The sequence below is a fragment of the Schistocerca gregaria genome, chromosome 4 (genome assembly GCF_023897955.1).
Source record: "Schistocerca gregaria isolate iqSchGreg1 chromosome 4, iqSchGreg1.2, whole genome shotgun sequence".
In the NCBI taxonomy this organism is placed as follows: Eukaryota; Metazoa; Arthropoda; class Insecta; order Orthoptera; family Acrididae; genus Schistocerca; species Schistocerca gregaria.
This window is the reverse complement of record NC_064923.1, coordinates 400655842-400679693: the sequence shown is the minus strand read 5'-3', so window position 1 is coordinate 400679693 and position 23852 is coordinate 400655842. Positions and strand designations below refer to the sequence as shown.

The 23852-nt window shown below is 38.0% G+C and overlaps 1 protein-coding gene across 1 annotated transcript in view; it reads right to left on the bottom strand.

Moving 5' to 3' along the window:
• Positions 1-218: 218 nt before the first annotated feature.
• LOC126268042 (FAD-dependent oxidoreductase domain-containing protein 1-like) overlaps positions 219-23852 on the bottom strand; it is a 73905-nt gene continuing 50271 nt past the window's right edge. Inside the window, exons 8-9 of the mRNA XM_049973469.1 lie at positions 22493-22607; positions 219-529 (exon numbers count right to left, since the gene is read on the bottom strand). Coding sequence (XP_049829426.1) covers positions 390-529; positions 22493-22607 — 255 coding nt within the window. The 3' untranslated portion in view covers positions 219-389. The remainder of the gene's footprint in view (positions 530-22492; positions 22608-23852) is intronic.

Genomic DNA, 23852 nt, shown 5'->3' with positions numbered 1-23852 from the left:
TTCCAGGTGGTGATAGGTTAACATTTTTTAGCAATAACCAAGCTGAACTTGGTAATTTTTATAGCTGCAGTCTAACAGTCTTTTCTTTACATTAATTTGAGTTAAGTCAGGTAGGTCAGTAAAATTTATATTTTCCTTTACGTAAATCGTTGTCCAATTCTGCTTGCTATAATTCTACAATAGCGGGTAGACAAATTGAATTTAATTATTTTTGCATGTTGAATAAATTCTCTCTTTTATTAAGTGTTTGAATATTTGCTCATTTTTATGATACAGTATTTTACAATGAAAAACTCGTTTTTATATTCAGAAGAGAAAATACAGTGTTTTATAATTACACTACTATTTAATATTCAGATCTCATTACCATGTAATGGAATGATTTGCAATCATACGATGTTCACTTCCCTTAGCAACTCATTATACATTAGCCTATCAAATCCAAAACGACTCAAATCTATTGTCTTGAATCCACCTTCAAACATCATTTCCATAACAGCACGTCCAACAGCAGGTGCTTGCTGTATACCTGTAGCAAAAGTTGAAAAACACAGTCAAATGAGGATTATGTTTGGATAATAGTATTCAGTGGTACAAAAAAAATTTCATTGATTTTACAATTTAAAATTAGCCCAAATAACTGAAATTATGTTAGATGTAAATTATGGTTCTGCATAGATTTCTCTGTAATAATCAGATAAGACGTAACTGGTTACTGCATTTATAACCACAAATTTAATTAGATAATTGCAGATGGCTCAGGTCTAGAACACTGTGAAGTGCCCAGTAGAGGATGCTTCTCATTGAACTTGTTGTTAGGGCATTTTCTCGTTCCATTGAAGTATTTAGTGTGAAAGAATGACTTCTTAAACACTCCTGTGCATGCTGTAATAGTCTAATGTTGTCCTTATGATGCCTGTGGGAGCGATGGTAGGAGTCATAGTATATTACCAAATTTGTGACATTCTTCCACGGATTTTATATTTCAAAAACACTTAAATCATCTTGCCAATCTTTGCACTACTTTCAAATCTTATCAAGATTTGTCTGAATATTTGTGCTGCTTTTTTAGACAGTCTTCATTATAGACAACTCCATCATCTGTGAAAAATCTGAGATTACTGTTAATATTGTCTCCAATATACAAAATGAACAGCAAGGGTCCCAATACACTTTTCCAGGGAACATCTGGAGTTATTCCTACATGTCAATGAATCTTCTTCCAACACAATATGCTGTGTGCCCACCAAGAAATTCTCCTTCCAATCACAAATCCCACTTGATAACAATATTATCATACTTTCAATAATAAGCATAAGTGCGGTATGGAGTCTAATGCCTTCAGGACGTTGATAAACAATGCACCTATCTGGCTGCCTTGATCCATGGCTTTCAAAATATCAATGGAAAAGTGTGAGTTGGGCTCCACATGATCAATATTTTTGGAATCTCTTCTGATTGGCATAAAGGAGGTCATTTTGTTTGAGATACCTTATTGCATTTGATCTGAGATTTATTCCAAGATTCTAAAACAAATGCGTTTCACAGATACTGGACATTAGTTTTGTGATCACTTCTGCTGCCCTTGTAAATGGGTGTGGCCTGTGTTTTATTCCATCCACTATGCACAGTTTTTTGACCAGAGACCCATTGGCATATTATGGTTAACAGGAGGGCTAACTTAATTTGGAAATTCATCATAGAATCTCATACGGATTCCATCAGACCACGGAGATAAGTTTGATTTTCATGTTTTTATGCCACTGACACCAATATCTTTTTCATTCTTCTTTGGAGTGATACAGGAATTGAACTGCAACGATACCCATGTTTATTTCCTTCCTAAAACAAAATTTGAATACAGATTAAGTACTTCTGCTTTTGCTTTGCTAGCCTCAATTTCAGTTCCTGGACAAAATACTGCCCAAAAGGCTCTTTAGGTTGTCCTATCTTCTGGGTTGGGTTGTTTGGGGGAAGAGAACGAACAGCGAGGTCATCGGTCTCATCGGATTAGGGCCCTTTCAAAGGAACCATTCCGGCATTTGCCTGGAGCAATTTAGGGAAATCGCGGAAAACCTAAATCAGGACGCAGGATTGAATCGTCATCCTCCCTATCTTCTGGGGAACTCCTCCTGATTCTCCTCAATGAGGAGAGCACTGTTGGTGGAATGGTGGTGTAAGTATACTATGTACTGATGGCAGTATCTGCACATACTTGGGCTAATCTGGAGGAAAGGGTTAGTGGTGTGCTCCAGTGAGTATGGCAGTGGTGTTCAAATATAAACTATCCACAGCAGCACAAAAAAATTCCTAAATGTTACTCAAAGGGCAATTATCTTAGATTGGAAACCCTACAATTAAAGACAGCTGTTGTATGATCCTTTAACGGTACTACCAGTTTCACAATGGTTATAATTGCATCTAAATAAAGAAGAATAGCACGTGGAGGAATTAAAAATATAAAAGTATTTATAGAAATAACAAGAATCTAGGGAGGAGATAGTGCAATGCGATATACAAAATATGTAACTGATAAAAGCAAATGAAAAATAGTAGTCGACTTACTTATTTGCTGATTATTTATGGGAAAAAGTTGTGTGTACTGAATGCCTCATCAATCTCACTCAGTTTGTAACAACTTCGTCAAGATAGTGATGAAAGACAAAATTTAAAACTGGTGCAATGAAGAAGACAGCCACACAGGAAATTCAGCTAAAACAACAATAATTTTGCTAAACACGGAAAAGGGACTTGAAAATGAATGGCAATGTTAAATAGTGGTCACAATCAACAGACATGAGATAGTGAAAATAACAACAAAAAGAAGCCATAAAATAAATTAGAATGAGTAAAAGAATGATGAAGGAACACAAAGTAAATAAAACAAGTCTTATTGGAATGGATCTGATGCATTCCTTAAAGCATTGTTTAATGGTTCTGTCAACAGTTGCAGTTATTTATGAGGCGACTAGTTTTGAGCCTTTACAGGTTCATTTTCAAGCCTAACCCACTGAGGTTACAGTAACAATACATACATACATAGTTGTCAGTGAACAGTGAAAACAAATGTGGTATTAGAACAAAAAGTTCAAAAGTAACAGGAATTAATTATTTGAATACAAATGTACCAGCACTGATAGTGATTTTAATAACGAACACTGTGTGACAACACATGCTCTATAAATTTTTGAAGGATGAATACCACAATCCACGCATGCCTGTTACAGAGTCAAAATCAAACTGGAAGTCAATATACCCAACAAGCACTGGGAAACTTTTGGTGACGCCATATTTTAATTTGATGCGTCTACTGGCCGTGGATGCACACTTGACCATGAAATGCTGTTTTCTGTTCAAATACTTGACGAGTACACATCATAGTAGCATTTGTATGTTGTCATACACAGTACTGAGGTCAGCTTTAATAAAGGTGCTTAGACTCCTGCCCATGAAAAGCGCAACATGCCCATTGGCTGCGGACATGCGCTTGTATGTGAGGCGCAACACTAGTGCCATAGAAAGTTTCCTGGTGCTGATGGCTACGTTAACCTTCTGTTTGATTTTCACTTGGTAATGGGCATGTGTGGATTGCGGCATCCAGCCTGCAAAGATTTATAGAGCGCGTGTTGCCACTCAAAGTTTATTATTAAGATCAGGCACTGTCAGTGCAGGTATGCTTATATTCAAATAATTAATTTCTGTTACATTTCAACTTTTTATTGTAATACCACTTTTGTACTCACTGTTCACTGACAACGATGTACTGTTTTTGTAGCCTCAGTGGGCCAGGCTTGAAAATGAACCTGTAAGTGTTAGAAACTATTCACCTAACAAATAACTGCAACTGTTGACAGAACCATTAATAAATGCTTTAAGGAATTTAAATTAAATTGATGTTCCCTGTCAACGAAATGCTGAAACTGAATGATCTGATGCATGTCAGTAAGAACTGACATGGGCGGCTGCCAGCACAATACTGAGTTCGTGAGCGAGTGACAGGTAAACACTAGGTGGAGCTAACTCAGAAGAGACAGATGGCACACAAGACTGTACATCATCGAATAAGAATTTTAGTAGGTGCCCTTACAAAGTATAACACAGACGACAATCAAATGGCACCACAGACCACTACTCCTAGCTGTTGGGCCACATGCACATGACAATCAGGTTGGTATCCCACTGGTGTGCGACGCTTCTCCACACACATCCATGGTGTGGAATCTTATTGACTGGAGTACAATTGTCTTTAATCATGAATCCTGCTTCAAACTGAGCTCCAGCAACCAGTGAAGACATATCTGGAGATGCTCCTGACAGTGGTGGGAAGCTAACATGACTGTTGCCCACCATATGGCCTGACAACCAGGACTGAAGATCTGGATTGCTATTTCTTTTCATATCAAGAACCCTTTGGTTGTCATCTGCTGCATCCTTACAGCATAGCAGTACGTTGACAATATTCTATGCCCCATTTTGTTGCCATTCATGAAAAATCATTCTGGACTTACTTACATTCCTGCAAGATAATGCATGTCCAGACACTGAGAAAGTTTCCACTGCTTTTCTTCATCCTTGCCAAACCCTATCTTTGCTAGCAAGGTCACCAGATCTCTCCCAAATTGAGAATTTTTGGAGCATTAGGGGCAGGGCCCACCAACCATCCCAAGAGGTTGCTGTTCTGACATGCCAATTGAACAGAATTTGGCATGATGTCCCTCAGGAGGATGTCCAACAAATCTATCAATCAAGGCCAATCCGAATAACTGTTTACATAAATGCCAGAGGTTGCCCAACGCATCTGAACCTCTTTCTCTTGAATAAATCATCCACATTTTCTGAAATTGTAATCATTTGTTGGTATGTACATCTACATCATATCTACCGAGTTTTTCCCCATTTGGATAATTCCTTCATGGTGCATCTTCTTCTTCTTCTTCTTTCTTTGTTTCCTTCCTTCCTTCCTTTTTGAGTGTATTAAGCTATCCATAGAAAAAGAAGTGAATATTATGCACAAATGTCTGTGTGACCCAGTACCACCAATTATAAGTAACTGTTGGATGCTCTTAGGGCACACAACAACACTGTCTTCAATGTTATATTTGGCTTGGCAACCAGTGCATGGACACATCAGCTTTGATTAAAGAACTGCAGATCCATCCTTAGATGAGTACAGGGGGGTGTACTTCTCATGCATACTGGAGTCTTCAGTACAACACCTGTCAAAGCTATACTGGTAACCCAAAATACTGGTAACCCTGGGGATCTGCTGCATCAGCAGTACAGGGCAGCAGGCTACTGGCTGCATTGACACAGACTCTACCAACTGCTAGTGCAAGTGATTACAGTGGTAAATATCAATAACAAAATCCAGTTCTGGACCTGAAGAACAGATGAACGATGGAACGACTGGAACATAGGACCACTGGTATGTATGTATGTATGACTTTTTCCCATAAGTTAAAGACAAACTATGAGCATGTCTAGATGACCCAACTACCTATACAGAACAGTGAGACAGGTGACAGCTCTCGATCATTGCAGAGAAAGTGGGGTACCTGAAAGCATAGGGTTTCACTGTAATTTACACCAACTAGACAGGATTTGAACTTGGGAAGGAATAGGTCAAACAAAACTTCCCTAAAAATTACACTTAAGGGAAGTTGTACTTCATAATGTCACCATAACTCTGTCTGATGATACAGAATAAAAATACTGTCTATTGCTGTATTGATGTAATGTCCTACAGCATATGGAAGGTAGAGTAGATATCCTGAAACATACAAGGTTTGCAAGACTTTACCATGTACCTGTTCTGGTTGTATTTTATAATACTGTATGTTGGAATAATATCTACTGCTTTATTGATGTAATGTGCTCTGGTATATGAACAGGAGAGACAGGTAATGTAAAAATATATTTCTAGGTTTGTAACATTCTCATTACCTGTTCTGTTCGTGAAATAGAATGTAGTTGTTGTCAAAAGTTCCTATCTATTTAATCACTGGATGTAAGATTGTTTATATGAAATTGCACTGGTAGTGCTATGTATCATGGCATTTTCGTGTAACAAATTTGATAAAACGAACTCTGATCTCGTACCCTAAAGGTCTGTGCAACTCATATAGTTTAAAGTATTAAACATATTTCTGCATGTCAGGTTGTTTTACTTACATTTTTGACACTGGTACTACTCCATCCCACAGCATTTTCATACAACAGATTTTGATAAATGAACTTAAATCTCTTACTTTAAATGTATGTGCAGCTTATGTTTTAAGTATTTAAATTTAGGTAACAAGTTCCATTATGTTGTGTTATACATAGTTATGTTTGACATATTGTCTAATGGCTACCAACAGACTTTAGGTAACTGATGTCTTTTATTTAATTTATAGTGGAAAAGCAGTGTTGTAACTTCATATGTTAGATGGATCATACTGTATTGCCACCTGGTGACAACTGGTTCCTGTGCCATGCAGTATGGTGTGCTATATTGCTTATGGTTATTAACTCAGAAACTGTAAGATCATCATACACATGGGATTCTGCATTGTTCATCTGCACAGTGTGAGAGTTCTCAGAACTCTATACAACATCTAATATTCTGGAAGTTTTGTGATTATAGATAGGTAATGTACATATAGCACAATGGTGTAAATGTTAAGATGACTTCGGATCAGTTCCATAATTTATTGTGTGTGTGTGTGTGTGTGTGTGTGTGTGTGTGTGTGTGTTTGTTTGTTGAACACAAACATGTAAAAAGATACTTAAGGAGGGTAGGGCGTCAAACTGTGCCAGCTTGGAGCAGGAGAGGTGCTACAGGACATTTTAATTTCCATTGTCTATACTTTTACAAATAAATTCATAAAACTTTGTCAGCATGACCTGGAAGGATTCAGCATTCACACTCATAGCAGTGGAAGTTCAAAAACATAGCAAAATAAACTTTTTTTTACAGGTGAAATTTCATCATTTTTGTCACTTACTATTGGCTGCATTTTTTGCTATAGGTACACTATGTTACATAAGTAAGAGAGATTCTTCGATGAATTTTGTACAGCGTACAAGCCATACTTACAGGTGTATGGAACTCTGAATTTATTTAATTTATGAAAAAATGAATGAGCTGTTAAGTTTTAAACTTCATGTTTAGAAAAAACTCAAATTTTATAGTTAATTATCTCATTTTTTACCACAGTTTTTAATAGATTTAGAAAACTCTTTTCAACTTCATTTTTAGAAAAAACTCAAATTTTATAGTTGATTATTTCATTTTTACCACAGTTTTTAATAAATTTGGAAAATTCGATGAGTGTGAATCCTGAATCCTTCCTGGTCATTCTGACAAAGTTTTGTGAATTTATTTGTAAAAGTATACACATTGGGAATTAAAATATCCTGTGGTGCCTTTACTGCTCAAAGTCAGCAAGTTTGTCATCCTACCCCCTTAACAGCGTTGATATTACTATACAGGTTATATACTCTTCTTCATTGTATTACTACATTTTTGCTTTGGATAAGATTTATTGACCTGTACTTCACTGTAAAGCATTACACCCGATCTGAAGATGGCCACTAAACTGGCTGAAACTGGTTAGCTATGTAATTAAATTTGCAATCTATGCAATAAAGTGTTCTAAAAGGATAATAGACTCTCAAATTAATTTTTATAGCGAAAAAGAACAAGTACAAGCCAATCTAGGATACATGGTACCCAGACAGCACAATGTTGCCAGATCGCTTGTAGTGTTGTCAGTCTTATAACTTTTCTTACACACCTTGTATATGTTCCATTCAGCCATTCAGGAGTTTCTGTCAATCTAATGCTTAAAAAATAATTAATTGGATAGATTAAAAAAATATACTCACCAAGTGGCAGCAGGAGGACACACACACAAAAGGACGTTATACTTATGCAAGCTTTCAGAGACGGTAGTTCCTTCTTCTGACAGAAGGGTTGTAGACGAAGGAAGACAGTTGAAGGAAAACGACTGGAGAGGTTTAGGAAAAAGGGTACAGTTCAGAAAAATCAACCAGAACTGCGGGTCAGGGGAGGCTAACCTAAGGACATCACACGTATCCATGCCCGAGGCTGGATTCGAACCTGCGACTGTAGCAGCAGTGCGGTTCCAGACTGAATCGCCTAGAACCGCTCGGCCACAGCAGCCGGCTAATAAGAGCGAAAAGCTAAGTGCATTGCACATAACAGATGTGGGAGGTGGACTGTGAAAAACAGACAGGTCAGAAAATGAAAGATGTATAAAACTAAACTGGAGGGAAGAAAGGAGTAGTTACTGTGAAGAAACACAGAGATAGAAGAAATTAATATAAATTATGGCCAAGAGAGTGACAAGAACTAAGAACATTTTATAGCACTAGTCCCCAACTGCAGAGTTCTGAGAAACTGGTGTCGGGGGGGGGGGGGGGGGGGGGGGGAAGAATCCAGATGGCACGTGTGGTGAAACAGGCACCGATGTCATGACTGTCATGTTGTAGCGCATGCTCTACAACAGGATATTGTGTGTTGCTGGTATACACCCCTGCCCATGCCCATTCATCCTAACTAATAACTTGATGGTAAGTAATGCCAATGTAAAAAGCAGAACAGTTTCCACATAACAGCTGGTACATGACATGTGTCCTTTTACAGGTGGCTACCCCTTTGATAGTATATGTTTTGCCAGTTACAGGGCTGGTATAGGTAGTGGTAGGAGGGTGCACAGGTCAAGTCTTGCAGTGGGGATGGTCGCAGCACTAGGAGCCATAGGGTATGGATATGGATGCACAAAGTGCATGGGGTCCGACAGGGATATTACAGAAATTTGGATGGCAACAGAAAGCTATTGTAGGTGTGGTGGGTAAAATCTCAGACAGAATGGATTTCCCTCCAGGGCACAATTTTAAGAAGTCATGGCCTTGCTGAAGTAGCTGATTAATACATTCAAGACCAGGGTAATATTGAATCACAAGTGGTGTACTCCGAAGTTGTTTTTTGGAGGGATCAGCAGTACCAGAAATGTATGTGATGGTCCAGGAAATCTGCTTTTGAAGCAGGCCAGTGGGGTAATTACATCCAGTGAAGGCTGAGGTGAGAATAGTGGTGTACTGCTGTAAAGAGTCTGCATCCAAACAAATACATTTGCCTTTAATCAAGATATTATGCGAGAGAATGTTTGATATGGAAAGAATAGCAACTATCAAAATGTACTTAGTGTTGTTTGTTAGTAGGCTTGATGTGGACAGAAGTGTGTAGCTGGCCTTCGGTAAGGATGAGATTAACATCAAGGAAAGTGGCATGGGATTCGGAATAGGACCATGTGAAATTAAATTGAGGGAAGGTGTTTAGAGATTTCAGGAATTTTCACAGGTAAGCCTCACCATGAGTACATATGGCAAAGTTGTCATCAATGTACCTAACCAAACTACAGACTGAAGGTTTATGGATCCCAGGAAAAATCCCTCCAAGCAACCCACGAAAAGGTTGGTGTAGGGAGGAGTCATCGTGGTTCCCATGACCGGGCCACTGATCTGTCTGTATGTCTGCCCTCAAAAGTGAAGTAGTTTTTGGTAAGTATAGAGTTGATTAAGGTTAGTAAGATGGATGTTATAGGTTTGGAACCAGTTGGACACTGATTGAGGAAATGTTAAGCAGCAAACAGACCATGTTATGTGGGAGATGTTGGTATAGAGGAATGTGACATCAATGGTGAAAAGGAAGGTGGGAGTGGGACGGGCAGGGATTTCAGACGATCTAGGAAATGGTTTATGTCTTTAATAAAAGAGGGATGTCTTTGTACTGTGGGTAGCAGGTGCTGGTCAACTAAGGCAGGTACACGTTTGGTATGTGCTTCATAGGACAGCCAGGATGATTGGGTTTGTGGATCTTAGGAAGAAGGTAAAAGGTGTGGGTTGCATGGTTTGAGTGGGTAAGAAGTTCTATGGATTGAGATGTTAGTTCTTACAACGGTCTTGAGGTTTTAAGGAGGGACTGCAGGTCACGTTGAATTACAGAGATGGGATCTTGATGACAAATGCTGTATACAGAGGTGTCAGACAGCTGGTGTAGACCTTCACTTCCTACCGGCATGCATCAGAGCCGTTATGGGAAGACTTGTTTTAATCCGCTTTGCATCTCTTTACCACTCTTTTATTCATTCTATTTTATTCTAAGCCTTTTGGCTGTGATGCTTTTCACTATTTCCAGTCTTTTCATTGTGAGAACTATTTAATATTGCTATTCATCTTTAAATCCCTTTTCCTGACTTTACAACTTTATTGTTCTTTTAGGGCTAAACTTCTTTCATGGAAATTATTCTGCTTGCATTAAATTTTGACTTTTATAACTATATCGATGAATTCATTGTATCCTGACTGGGAACGATGGGATGTCCAATACACACAACTTTTTTCCTGTAAATGATCTCAAAATAAGTAAGCTGACTACTATCTTTAAATGTGCTTTTGTGTTTACATATTTTGCACATCACATTGTGCTATCTTCTCATTTTTTAATACCCCAATGTATTCATTATTTATATGTACCTAAAGATGCAACTCTTAACACTGTGAAATCAGTATTACTATTAAAGGATCATACAACTGTTGGCTGTTTATTTTTCAAGAATGCATACCTTGAGCTGTGGATATCTATAGTTTAAAACTTGCTGTGGTCGTAGAATTTCCAGTCCAGTAACATCTACGTAGTTTTTTGGGCTGCTACACATAGGTTCTAATTCTAACACCACACCATTTACACTCGAGAACATCACTAACTTTTTTCCTCCAGTTTCGCCCGACAGTATGCAATAACCACCACTAGGATGCATTTCATGTACACCACTACCCTAGTGACAGTGTCTTCCTCAATGATGAGAAACAGGAGGGTTTCCATAGTTAAGTCGCAGAAGACACGACCACTTGTAGAGTCTTTTTTGCGGCCTTTGGCTACCTTTTAACTGCTTTACGATTGGCTGAACACCATTCAACAGTATGTCCATAACAATAATCTTGGAATCTCTTGTACAGATACCTTGGGACTTACAGATCATTTAGACACTTGAACATTGTGGGCCACCAGAAACTGATGAAAACACCTGTGATTTGAATCACAATAGCAATTATGTACTTACTTTTAGAATCACCAACCATTTCAGGGGCTCTATTTATTGTGTCATCAATAGATCTGCTTTCTGAAGGCCATATTGGTGCTGGCCCAGCCCCAGGAACTCGCTGTGGGCCTGCAACCAGTCATAGAACAGGCACTCCTGGACCTTAGCTAGACTGTTCAACAGGAATATCAGTCTGTAGCTAATGGGAACACTTGGGCCCTTATCTGTACCCTGCTTAGTGTTATGGTAAGTGGCACTTGCCTGATTGTGGGAATCTCCCCCTGTACTAAAGCTTAATTAAAGAGATAGGATAAGTTCAGCACTACGTGATCCAGTTTTCTTTATAGCTTCAGGGTATATTCCATCTGGACCACATCTTATTGTTCTTTAATTTCATGGTCACAGCTGCTACCTCCTCCACCGCAAAAGGTGTTACTACAGTTAGCTTCTCATAACACAGCTCCAAGGCTTTTCTGAACTTTAAATAATAATTATTATCAGTGTTAGAGTTTTCATTAAGTAGAAGGTAACCAAAAAGACACATTGCTGAGTCCCTCCAACCCATTGTCATTTTACCATCTCATCTTCTGACTGTGGACAAAACTGTTGGACCTCTAACTTTCTCCATAATAAAACCTATACAACTGCCCCCATGCATTGTTCTCCTCATTTATTTTTCCCAGTAAGTCCATTTTGTTTTTGGCAACACTGTTTTAAACTCTTGTCTAGCTCTTCTCTACAGGTGTAATATTCTACTTTCCTCCTGTCCTACTTAACATTGGTAGATACTCCATGTGTCGCCAAGCCACAATCTTAAGCACATAAGCTCTATATTCCATGGTGCTTCAGCTAGTTACCAACTCTTTTCTTAGGAATGTAGAGTTCTTCAACCTTTCAAATGTACACTGTAAGTAGCTGTGCACCCAAGTCAATGTGCAGAAGTATTGATCTCACATGGGCAGCAACAATGGTACAAACTTCTTCCCATTCTGCTTTATGAAGATCGAGCTCTATCAACTGAAGATCGAGCTTTATCAATTGCACTCTAATCGATACCCTAATATTATTATTGGCACATTCTAGCATACATTCTGTCACCCTGTGGTCACTCAAAGTTAAGTACTGGAGCTCCTACTACCCTGTGACTCTCAATGCTGCTGCTCTGGTGGCAGTTGTTACAGCTATATAAGTGGCCACTCCTACTCTTCCTCTGTATGTAGTGTGCTGTCCACCAACATTCAGAACTTTTAGATTTGTCTCCTCTAGAGCTTCCAGCAGTGACATTCCTCTCATAAGAGACAGTACATCGCCATAGGCTTTACTTTGCATTTACATCAGCTGCCAGAATGAGAAGCGCATTATTACTGAAGTTTACTACTGACTTTACTTTATAAGCATATGTTGTAATACTATGAGTACTGCATATAAATACTTGAGATAATCCACATTGCACTCAAAGATATTTTGCTTCAATGGTAACCACATGCTGCTCAATCATCTCAACTATTTTGGTTACAGTATTAAGTATGACAATGGCTGATATTGGCCTGTTATCAGCTGTTGTGGCCACAGTTTGTTAAGGGAAACCTGGTATCCTTCAAATAATAAAGTTCGACCCCTGAACACATAATATATACATTACCTTTTCTTTAGGTATCTTATGCATTTTGTTCATTACTAGTGAACTCATTTTAGCATTCAATTGCGGTAGACATAACATACTAGGCATACCTAGTGCATATTAAGCATATTGGTGCCTTTAGGAATGGATTTAAGTGTTCTCTGCCATATGCTTTCACAAAGTCCACAGGCATTCCGTCTACACACAAAACTTCACCTCTCCTGGCAAAAACCTGTAGAAGAGGTTACACAGCTCTCTTACATCTGTCTAGATGACTGACTGATCTTTTGAATGTGCAAATCCTCACTCGAAATCACAGTGCCGACAGCAACGTTGCTAGATCTTCTAGACAACTTAATCTCATCTTAGCCTCTAGGTAACCACAAGTCATTTGTCTGCGAATTATCATCTTCAATTATAGTCATTTCCTTCTGAATTTTTTCTTTACTGCAACCTGGAGCATCTATGTCACTCCTGGAGACACCTACTAAGTTTTCACATCTTGATGACTATTCACCGCTTTCACTCCTGTATTTCAATCCCTCTGGAAGCTCGCAGCCTAACTTTTGCATTGTATGTATGTTATGCTCATTACCACACACTGATCCCATTATAGTACAGGTATCTGCACATTTTGCCTGTGATGGTAGGGTTATAACCCCCTGTTACTCTATTCAATACAGTACATAATGTTCCTCAGTATACAAAATTACCATCTGTAGGAGCACATTCACTGTTAGCATTACTCAAAGACACAGTTGTAGACTGTAAGGGCTGTGACATCATGTTCCTCCTATCACTTGTGCATCTAGTATCATGTGTGGATCTGATTTATTTACAGTCTTCTTCACTGAGAGTCCATGATTCTATTTCATTTATCCTAATGCACATTAAATCTGGAAGAATCATCCTTATGAACAATGTTTGATTCAATGAGATTAGGGCCTGGAATTCAATTCTTTCTTGGAATAATAGCTTTTCAATGCAGCCAGCTTGCTGTATATATTGGTCTTCAAATACATCTCTTCTTACACTAAAAGGTATTTCTTCTACTGAATACATATCAGAGAATGGTCCATGTAACTTTAGTTGTCTGTGTCACTCTATAAAATGGCATCAGCCCCTAGCTACAGTAGAAGATATGTGCTTTTGTTTTTACTCCAACGTACTGGCACATATATCTGAATACTGAGGGTGTTGCATGTAAGAAATTAATAGTTTCGTTAGCCATGGCCATAGTCAGTTCTTTGAATTTCTCATTCAAGCAGAAACATATACATTGCACATCCTTTTCCTAGTCCACTGAAGAATTGAACTTCATTGAGTATGGAATAAACACAAGTTTTTCACTTTTCTTTGGAAAGTTGTTCTTTAGGTGTCCTGCTATAACAAACTGAGTGCAAACCTGGTCCCTCGTATGTGATTTAGTTCCACTGCAACACAATGAGCGCAAACCTGGTGCTTCATATGTGGTTTAGGCTTGTGTCCTTGGTCAATTTAAAACATTTGGACCTCCGTAATATTACTCAACATTCGGCAGCCTGAAGCCCACATAGACATTAGCCCTGGTGAGACTCTAAGAGACACCTCTAACACATGATGTACCGAATCCTTGCCTTTTTGGCACATTTTTAAACCTTAGCTTAGCCTCATGAATAATTTCATTTTTGTTAGATGCCTAGCTCGATTCAGTTCTTCACTATTGATGGCTGTTGGAACCCTGTATATAATGAGGCCAGTGCTTTTTCAGAGGCTTAAATTTGATATTTCTGATCTGTTTCACCTCTTCCTATAATTTCTTGCAGTCCTTTTTGTCTACTGTTTCAACAATGGCATTTCTATTAGTTATCTTGATTGATTTTGTCCTTTTTGGAGTTTACAGAAGCTATTAATTTCTCTTTTTTTGCATCTCTGGTATCTTTATTGTCCACAGAACTAATGAATACAGTGTTTGGAGATAGATTGCTACTCAGCAATGAGCAACAGACAGGCACAATGAAAAATAATGCTAGAAATTTTTCAGCTTTTAGACAAACTTCTTCATCAGAAATAGAAAGCTGAAATGTTTCTAGCAATTTTTTCAATTGTGCCTGTCTGTAACTCAACACCTCTCCTATGTTTAACAAATAAATTTGCTGCACAACAATACAAACTGAGAAGTTATTTTATTTTATTTTTGCTACTAGTTTTGGCAATTCAGTGCACCATCTTCAGGCCCCATATGCACCTCTCAAAAATTATCGTTATTAGTGTACTGGGGCTATCTGTTTCTGGCTGTCATGAATTCTTATCTCTTCTTTCGAAGACTTGACTCCCCTATGTCATGAGTAGCAATCTATTCTTTCTCTTTTGTCATTACTTTATCCTCGCCTTTCCACTATTTAAATTCAATATTTGTGTTTTTGTAAAATGCCTGTTGCTTCTTAACGGCAGTTGTTTGATATCTGATTTTTCAATGCAAATTTATAACAGACAGCAGGGAGTCACATTGACAGGTTGACACTGCAGAAGTAAAAGTAACAACAATCTTGAAAATGCACGAGCCACATCCAGTTAAAACATTCACAGATGTGTTAAAAATGTCTGATTAACCATAAGTAGATATGGCCTTCCTTTATCCAATTTCTGAGATATTCATGCATAATGCTCATATATCAATCCGTCTGAGTACTTTATTGTTTTATCAATATGCAAGAGGGCATCATTCAAATTGTCCAGTTGATTATGCACTGAACAAGATCTTTGTCATACCTAACTTATTAAGGTTAATTGTATAAAGGATCTGCTTTTAAATAAGCACAGAAGATAAACGCGGATCAAACAGAACTTGGAAATCTGCATTATATAAATGAAAATATGAGATTATTTAGCCATTGGCCAAAATTTCGTTGATCACATCAAGTTCAATTGCAGTCCTTTTACAACCTCATGAGACTACAAAAGAACACATTTCATTGTGGTCATATACAAGCTGGAAAGAAGAAAATAATAAAGAAGTAGTTGTGAACATTCCCACATAATTTTTTATAAGTAAGGTTACATTAAGGTAGAAGTATTTTGTGCTATCAGATGTTTGGTTTTTACTGTGCATTGTGCAACTATGTACACTAGAAAGTGGGACTTGTACAATTTGCTCCACATCTTTGTTTATTTACTGTTAACATTTTGCGCTATTGATAGTACCAATTCATGTTCACTGTTTCATCACACAAAAATGAGAGTGTAATTTCAACAGCAATATAAAACATGGGTTTACTTTTATCACTATCAGTAAAGAAACTGTGGAATGTACAGGGTGATGATAATCAAAGTTAAACTTTCACACTGCTGTATAAATAACACCACTGGTCAGAATGGTGTCAAATTGCAATGGAATATTATTGGTGAAGAGGGAAAAGTATGGTAGAAGAAAAATAAACAGTTACAAAATGTAGCAATAAAAGGCACTGTAATCATCATAATTTAATTGTGGTGGACTGCAAATGACAAATGAATCATACAACAATGCCTAAGGTGTATGTTCAATGTTAAGCAAATGGCACTACTCTGTGTGCCACTGTTAGTTACAGAAGCCCATCCACCATGGCAAGGTCATATCACATCGGATGGGAAAAATCAGTTTTTAATTGTCCAGGGGCCAAAAACTGCATAAAAAGCACCAATCATATTGGTTTCTAATTGTCCTGAAGCCAAAAACCACATAAAAAGCATCAGTCCAAATAAAATAGGATTATTAATTTCTGTGTGACTGGTGCAAAACATGTTCAATATGCTGTCCACCATTTCCTGCAACAAATTGAAATAGAGAAACAGTATGTTCCACAACTGATCAAAATGTTTCTGGCGTCACATTCACAATGTGTTGCACAATGTGTGCCTTCAATGCAGCTAAGTTTGCAATCGGAACACTGAACACAACATCTTTCAGATAGCCCCACAGCCAGAAGTCACGCGGATTATGATCAGGTGATCGGGACAGCCAGGCTGTAGGGAAATGGTGGCTGATAATTCTAGCATTTCCGAAATGGTGCTTCAGCAGCTGCTTAACTGGATTTGCAATGTGTGGAGGTGCACCATCTTGCATAAAAATGATCCCACCCACACTGTTGGAGAGCTGGAATGACACAGTTGTGCAAAAGACTTACCAGTGACAGTACAGGAAACAGGATCAGAAGCACCTGTATCTTTGAAAAAATATGGTCCTATGATAAACAATGCCGTAAACCCACACCACGACTTGACCTTTTCAGGATAAAGTGGTACTGGTTGATTTGCGTGTGGATTTTCTGTTGCCCATATTCAACAATTCTGTGTAGTGACATATACTGTCAGATGGAAGTGAGCTTCGTCTGTCCCAAAAATATTCTGTGGCCAATCATTGTCCACTTCCATGCGAGCAAGAAATTCTAAAGCAGAGGTCTCTCTTGCTGGCAGGTCAACACAAAACAACTCGTGCACATGTGTAATTTTGAATGGCTAGCAAAGAAGGATGTTTTGCAGGATTTTACGTGACGTGCTCATGGGTATGTCCAATGTTTGGGCAATTCTCCATGCACTACACATTTGCACACCACCATTCGTCTCCTCCTGCACTGCTGTGGCCACTGCTTCCACTGACGTCAAATCAATTCATTTCCTCCCTCTACGAGGTTGCACAACAAAAGAACCCATCTTCTCAAATTTCCGAATCATTTTCTCCAGACCCACGGCAGTCATCAGACCAATGCCTGTTTTTAAACCCTTCAGTGTCTCGAACTTCTGCAGAGTGGCATTTGCACAGTCATTAGTCTTGTAATACAGCTTTACATGCAGAGCGCGGTCCTGCACTGAGACAGGCATGGCAAACGTCACAGATGTGAAAGGAAGAAAAGCCGTGTACCCGGCGTGTTTATACCAACTTCAATGGGTCGTACGATTGACAGGTGTTTTCATTTATGTATTCTGACACATACAGTGCCATCTATTGATCAATTTTCATTCTTTTTTTCTGTCATACGTTTTCCCCATTCCCCCATAATATTCCGTTGCAATTTGGCCTCATTCTGACCAGTGGTGTTATTTCTACAGCATTTTGAAAGTCTAACTTTAATTATAATCACCCTGTACATTGTGCAAATCGAAGTACACTATTGGGCATGATGGAAGGTCTGACATTGTGAAACATGTTAAGACAAAAAAACATTGCATGAGTGGTCAAACACATAAAAGTGAAAAGAACAGTCACAGTGCAGCAGAATAATTGTAAAAAGTCATTTGGGATCACCTGAGTGCATGATGCAAAGTTAAACTTTTATGTCCATTAAATTTTGTCAATACAATTTGTGTCACATTTTTAAAATGTCCCTTTTTTTTTAATAATAATGAAATGGACACTAAGTTAAGGAGAATATTGGGAATGTAAGTAATGATTGCAGGTAGTATTTGCTTCCATATATCTGGGAGATAGCTTGTAATTAACATGAAAAACTTTCAAAGCATTTCATAGATACTTCATGGCAGAAGAAGACAGGGAAATTTGAACTACTTACAGTCAACAGTAAAAGTGGGTGAAGTTCGAGAGTAACCATTAGTGAATGAACATTTCTTGCAAAAGAGTTCTATATGTTGAATAGCAGAAATTTCATGATTCATATGAATTTTTGAAGTACCAAATGTGTGCTTAAACTGATTTGACAACTTCTCATGCATTAATGAACAGAAATATGAAGCACATGTAAGATAATTAGCAGAGTTGTATTTACTGGCCAACTACTAACTACTGATGTGCCTTGGTGGGTCAGCAGTTATGTGCTGGACTATGGATTCAAAGGTCTGGGCTTCAAATCTATGTCAGTTTCATGGTTTTTTTTTTCTTCTCATTTATCCTTTCTTTCACCTCTTGTAGTGTTTGTTAAAGTGTAAAATTCTGAGTTGTGTTGTGATACAGAGTATACATTTAAAAATAGGTCCTCAAATATCTGGATGGGCAGGTCTGTTGCAACATATGACGAAAGCAAGATATACCATGTCCCAAAGGACAATGCTCAGCAAATTGCTGTGGTGGTCAAACCAACTTACAAGCAGAAAATGCAAATATATACACTGCCACTCTGTATGTTGATCATTTCTTTAGCACTGAATGACATTGGCTTTATAACATGTGAACTACTAAAACTTTCACCCATACAGAAAGATGCCTAAATCCATGGCCAACAATCTTTTATAAGTATGCTTTCATCATGGTCAACGAACTTATGAGAGAAGTCTCTACATTTTGCTTGTGTGCAGAGTTAAATTGGCTGCACCACTTAACGACCAATGCCAGATGGCCATAAATTATCAGCAGCTAAATGATTTATTCTCTATGATTCTGGTTATTAAAGTATTTACTACAGCACTTTGTTTTGAAACCACACTGCCTCCCTACACATCTTGCTGTTCTCCTAGCAGTCTGGGCCGCTGTCATGGGCAGCATGCTGTATTCAGGAGCCACGTGTGTTGAGAATTATTTTGTTTCTTTTCATTTACTTTACAATTACATCCAACTATTTTGAAATTTTGCAGCTGTATAGAAGTTTCTTGAAGAAGCTTGAGAAGTTCCTTCTGCTTATATTTATTTTTACAACACAAAACTTTCAGTAATATACACTGTGATATGTACAATTAATAACTGCAGTGAAGGTGCACTAATCATGTTGAAAACTGATTTAGTGGTGTTGCCAAATGTGTCTCACGTTAATTACAATAAACACTGAACTTCATTCAGTATATTCAAGTTTAGTCTTACTCAACACACCAAATTTGTGAACTTTGTTCATATTCTGAACTAAGACCAAAACTGATCTCCAGTCTGTGATGTTTACACAATTGGTCCTAATATGCTGTGAGCTCTTAACACTCAACAACAATAATTTAATGAACATGATGTAGAAAGTTGTTAACTAGAGCAGATACAGAAGATATGAACTAGCCAAAAGCTTAATATTTTTCTTGAAACAGTATATATTAATTCACATAGTATTTACAGTGTCATATTTCCAAAAATAGAAGTTCTTTTGTTGTCATGAGTTCCTCTCTTGTTCGTCATTAAGCTGCAACTGTGAAGTTTCAATAAAGCGACTAAAATACAGCACAATAGACAAGCTCATGGCACAAATAGGGATAATGGCTTTTAATATTAAGCTACTGCAGTGTGGGCACACCAGAAATGATGCAACACATCCATATTCTGCCTTTATCAAGTGTGTGAACTGTTCCATTCTGTTGTGTTTCAATCGCTTCACTGAAATTAACTGTAGAATGATTCTACTGCACCAACATACATTTCGCATAAGATAAGAGAAATTAGGAGTCATATGGAAGTATACAGACAATTATTTTTCCTTCACTTTATTTGTGAGTGAAACAGGAAACAAAATGACCAGTAGTGGTACAAGGTACCGTCTGCCATGCACCATATGGTGCTCGCAGAGTTTGTATGTAGATGTTGATGTACAGGTACACGTACACGTAGGTACTCCACTTTTGCAATTTGATAGTAAATAAGTTAAGAACATACAATACAGAAACTACTATTTTGGGAAATATGACTATGCACTGCATGTGTTAACTTATATACATTTTCAAACAAGTGTTTAGTTTCTTGCTAATTAAAATCTCATTTATGACTCTAGTGAGTCTCCTGGTCATAAATGTCTGTTAGACATATCGTTCCTTCAGAAATTTCTGCTTCTGTAGGTTTTAGATAGATTAACATTCAAACACCGATCAAACAACCAGTTGCTGGCTAGCCTTTGACAAAAGAGCACACGTATATGGTAGTGACTGGATTGTGTGCGGGCAAAATGGCAGAAAATGTGGAACAATGTTATTGCATCAAATTTTGTTTTAAGCTTAGCGATTCTTGCGTCAAAGATGGCTGCTCGTCAGTGAAGAGTGAAGCACATTTAGGTAGGTCCTTGACATCCGCAAATGAGGCTGTCTCTGATCATGTGAGGACCCTGGTGACGCATGCCAGAAGAATCATGATCAAAGAACTTGCAGAGGAGGTTAACATTAGTATACTACCCATTCCACTTTAACAGTATATTTTAATCTCAGGAGGATCTCAGCAAAATTTGTGCCAAAGCTGCTTACAACTGAGTAGAACAACTTTAATCAGAGATCGCACAGGACGTGCTAGATACTGTGGACAGTAATCCCAACTTTCTTAACACAGTGATTGCTGGTGCTAGAGTCCTGTTTTTTTCTTGGGAGTGGCCCAGAAGCAGAGTTCCAGTCTTCACAATGGAAGCATCCATCATCCCCGAGATCCAAAACAGGGAGACAGGTCCACAGCAATGTGAAAGTCAAGCTGACAATCCTTTCTTACTCTAATGGCATATCCATCACTAGTATGCCCCAGAAGGTACCAATGTCAATAAGGGGTACTACCAAGAGGTTGTGTGTCACCTTCATGAAGCAGTAAGAGGAAATTGGCAGGACTTGGGGCAGTGGTAGTTGGCACCTCCACCACAATAACACACCCACTCATTGTTCTCAATTAATTCAGAGGTTTTTGGCCACACACAAGATGGCTGTGGTTTGTCAGCCTCCCTATTCCCAGACCTAGCACCAAGTGACATCTGGCTATTCCATAAACTGAAAGAGACTCTGAAAGGTAGCAGATTTCAGAACAGGGAAGACATTATGCAGAATTTGATAGAGCAGTTGCACACTATACTGAAAGAGGCTTTCTAGCGATTCTTCCAGCAGTGGCAGCAACAATGGGAGAGGTTTGTAGAAGCTGAAGGGGACTGCTCTGAAGGTGATTAGTGTCAAAGAACTGCGTCTGAATAGAGAGAGATTTTATAAATAAAAGTCGTATATTTTCTGAACAGCCCTCATAATTAATAGCAAACCTGTAATTAACAGCACACTATCCACAGACGTAGAGACCCAAGTTTTACTCTTGGTCTGCCACAGTTTTAACTTGTCACACACTATCAATAAAATGTATATTACAGTAACAGTAAAAGAATTTATTCTCAAGATGTCTTTAGGCTAATTAAATAGCTAGTCTGATGCTCTATAAGTCTTTCTTTCTTTACTACTAGGTAGCAGCAAGCTGTATTAAGAGCTTTCTATATAAGTCAAGCAAAATGGCATAAAGGTGAGTTCCAGTTCCTTTTGATACTTTGGGTTAGTGTGTGTGTGAGAGAGAGAGAGAGAGAGAGAGAGAGAGAGAGAGAGAGAGAGAGAGGTTGAATATATATTTGTCCTCTGACCGTTATTAAAAACTGGTCTAAGTTCTTGAGTTTTTCCAGTTATAAAAGACCCACTGCTCTCCTGGAGATTTATGAAAAAGACCTGCTTTTACAAGAGGGCCAATTCTTTCGTAAAATATACACTCAGAAAAGCACCCCACCAAGATCAATCAGTGACATTAGTTGCCCTTCAATCCCATCAACACTTATCTCTGTAGCTGCAATTTCTTCATGCATACGACAATCAACAGGAGGAACTAAAGTGTAGTTTTCTTGATCGAAGCAACTTCAGAAGAAAAATTTGTTATAAATGGTTTCACTCCATCATTTTTTGTGTCATTATAATTAATATGTGAATAGATGGATTAACACTGTAGGATCCATTTTCTTTGCTCTCCACATCCCTTTTTGGAATTTCATGTTTTGTGTGTTTGTCAAGGTTTGTATTATCTAATTATTACAACACAATGTTATTTTATTTATCTGTTACCGAGAATAGTAATGCAAGATTTTTGCATTTATTCTAATTATTTACTTACCATGGCCACTAAATCCAGCTGCTAAATAAAGATTGTGGTAATATGGATGAGGTCCAACAATTCCATTTTCATCTACTACATTGATGTCATAATACCCAGCCCATGCATTTTTCACCTGTAAATAAACATCAGTTATTATTCTCTGTCATAAGTTTCCTTTTCCACGTAATGAAAACAAGCTTCAAGTTGATCCCCAAAGTATAATTTTTGACAATAAATTTAAACATTCATCAGATATTCACGTATCTTTCCTATTAACACAGTTATTCAACAACTTACTAAAACAAAAATGCTTGAGAAATTTCGTTGTTCAGGTCTGTGTTTATCTGATCTGTGTGCAACTTAAAGAGTAGACATACAAAGATTTACAGAAATTACAAACACAAAATATGTAAATGCAACAACTCTGCACACAGAAGTATTTGGAGCAGTCAATTGGCATATACCGTGAATTTCAGTTAATTATAATGTTCAGCTTCTTGTTTATTTGGCAATAAACTTCTCAACATTTCCTTCCAATGATGAATGGCTGTGTTTACTAACACCGTTATTTGTCTCCCACCCAGATTTTCAATATTCTATTATTGTACAAATGAAAAATGCCAACTTTATGACAGTAAATGATGATAAATAAATAAATTAGTCATATGAGTTGGAATTGAAATTATGTAGCACCAACTTGACAACCTACTCAATTACACCAATGCTCTATTTCTAAACAAATAAGTGATGCCTACCATCCAATTATTCTCAAACTAAGGTAAATCTTCTTTTGCTTTGTAAAAATGCTCACTCTCTTCTATGCTGGGACTTACTGTTTCTCTACTACTCATTCATACATATACATATACATCTACACACATACTCCGGAATCCACCATATGGTGCGTGGCAGAGAGTACCTCGTACCATAACTAGAATCTTCTCTCCCTGTTCCACTCCCAAACAGAATGAGGGGAAAAATGACTGCCTATATGCCTCTGTATGAGCCCTAATCTCTCTTATCTTTGTGGTCTTTCCGTGAAATGTAAGTTGGCGGCAGTAAAATTGTACTGCTGTCAGCCTCAAATGCTGGTTCTCTAAATTTCCTCAGTAGCGATTCATGAAAAGAATGCCTCCTTTCCTCTAGAGACTCCCACCTGAGTCTGAAGCATTTCTGTAACACTTGCGTCAGCCTACCTCTGAATTGCTTCTATGTCCTTCCTCAATCCTACCTGATAGGGATCCCAAACGCTTGAGCAGTACTCAAGAATAGGTCATATTAGTGTTTTATAAGCGGTCTCCTTTACAGATGAACCACATCTTCCCAAAATTCTACCAATGAACCGAAGACGACTATCCGCCTTCCCCACAACTGCCAT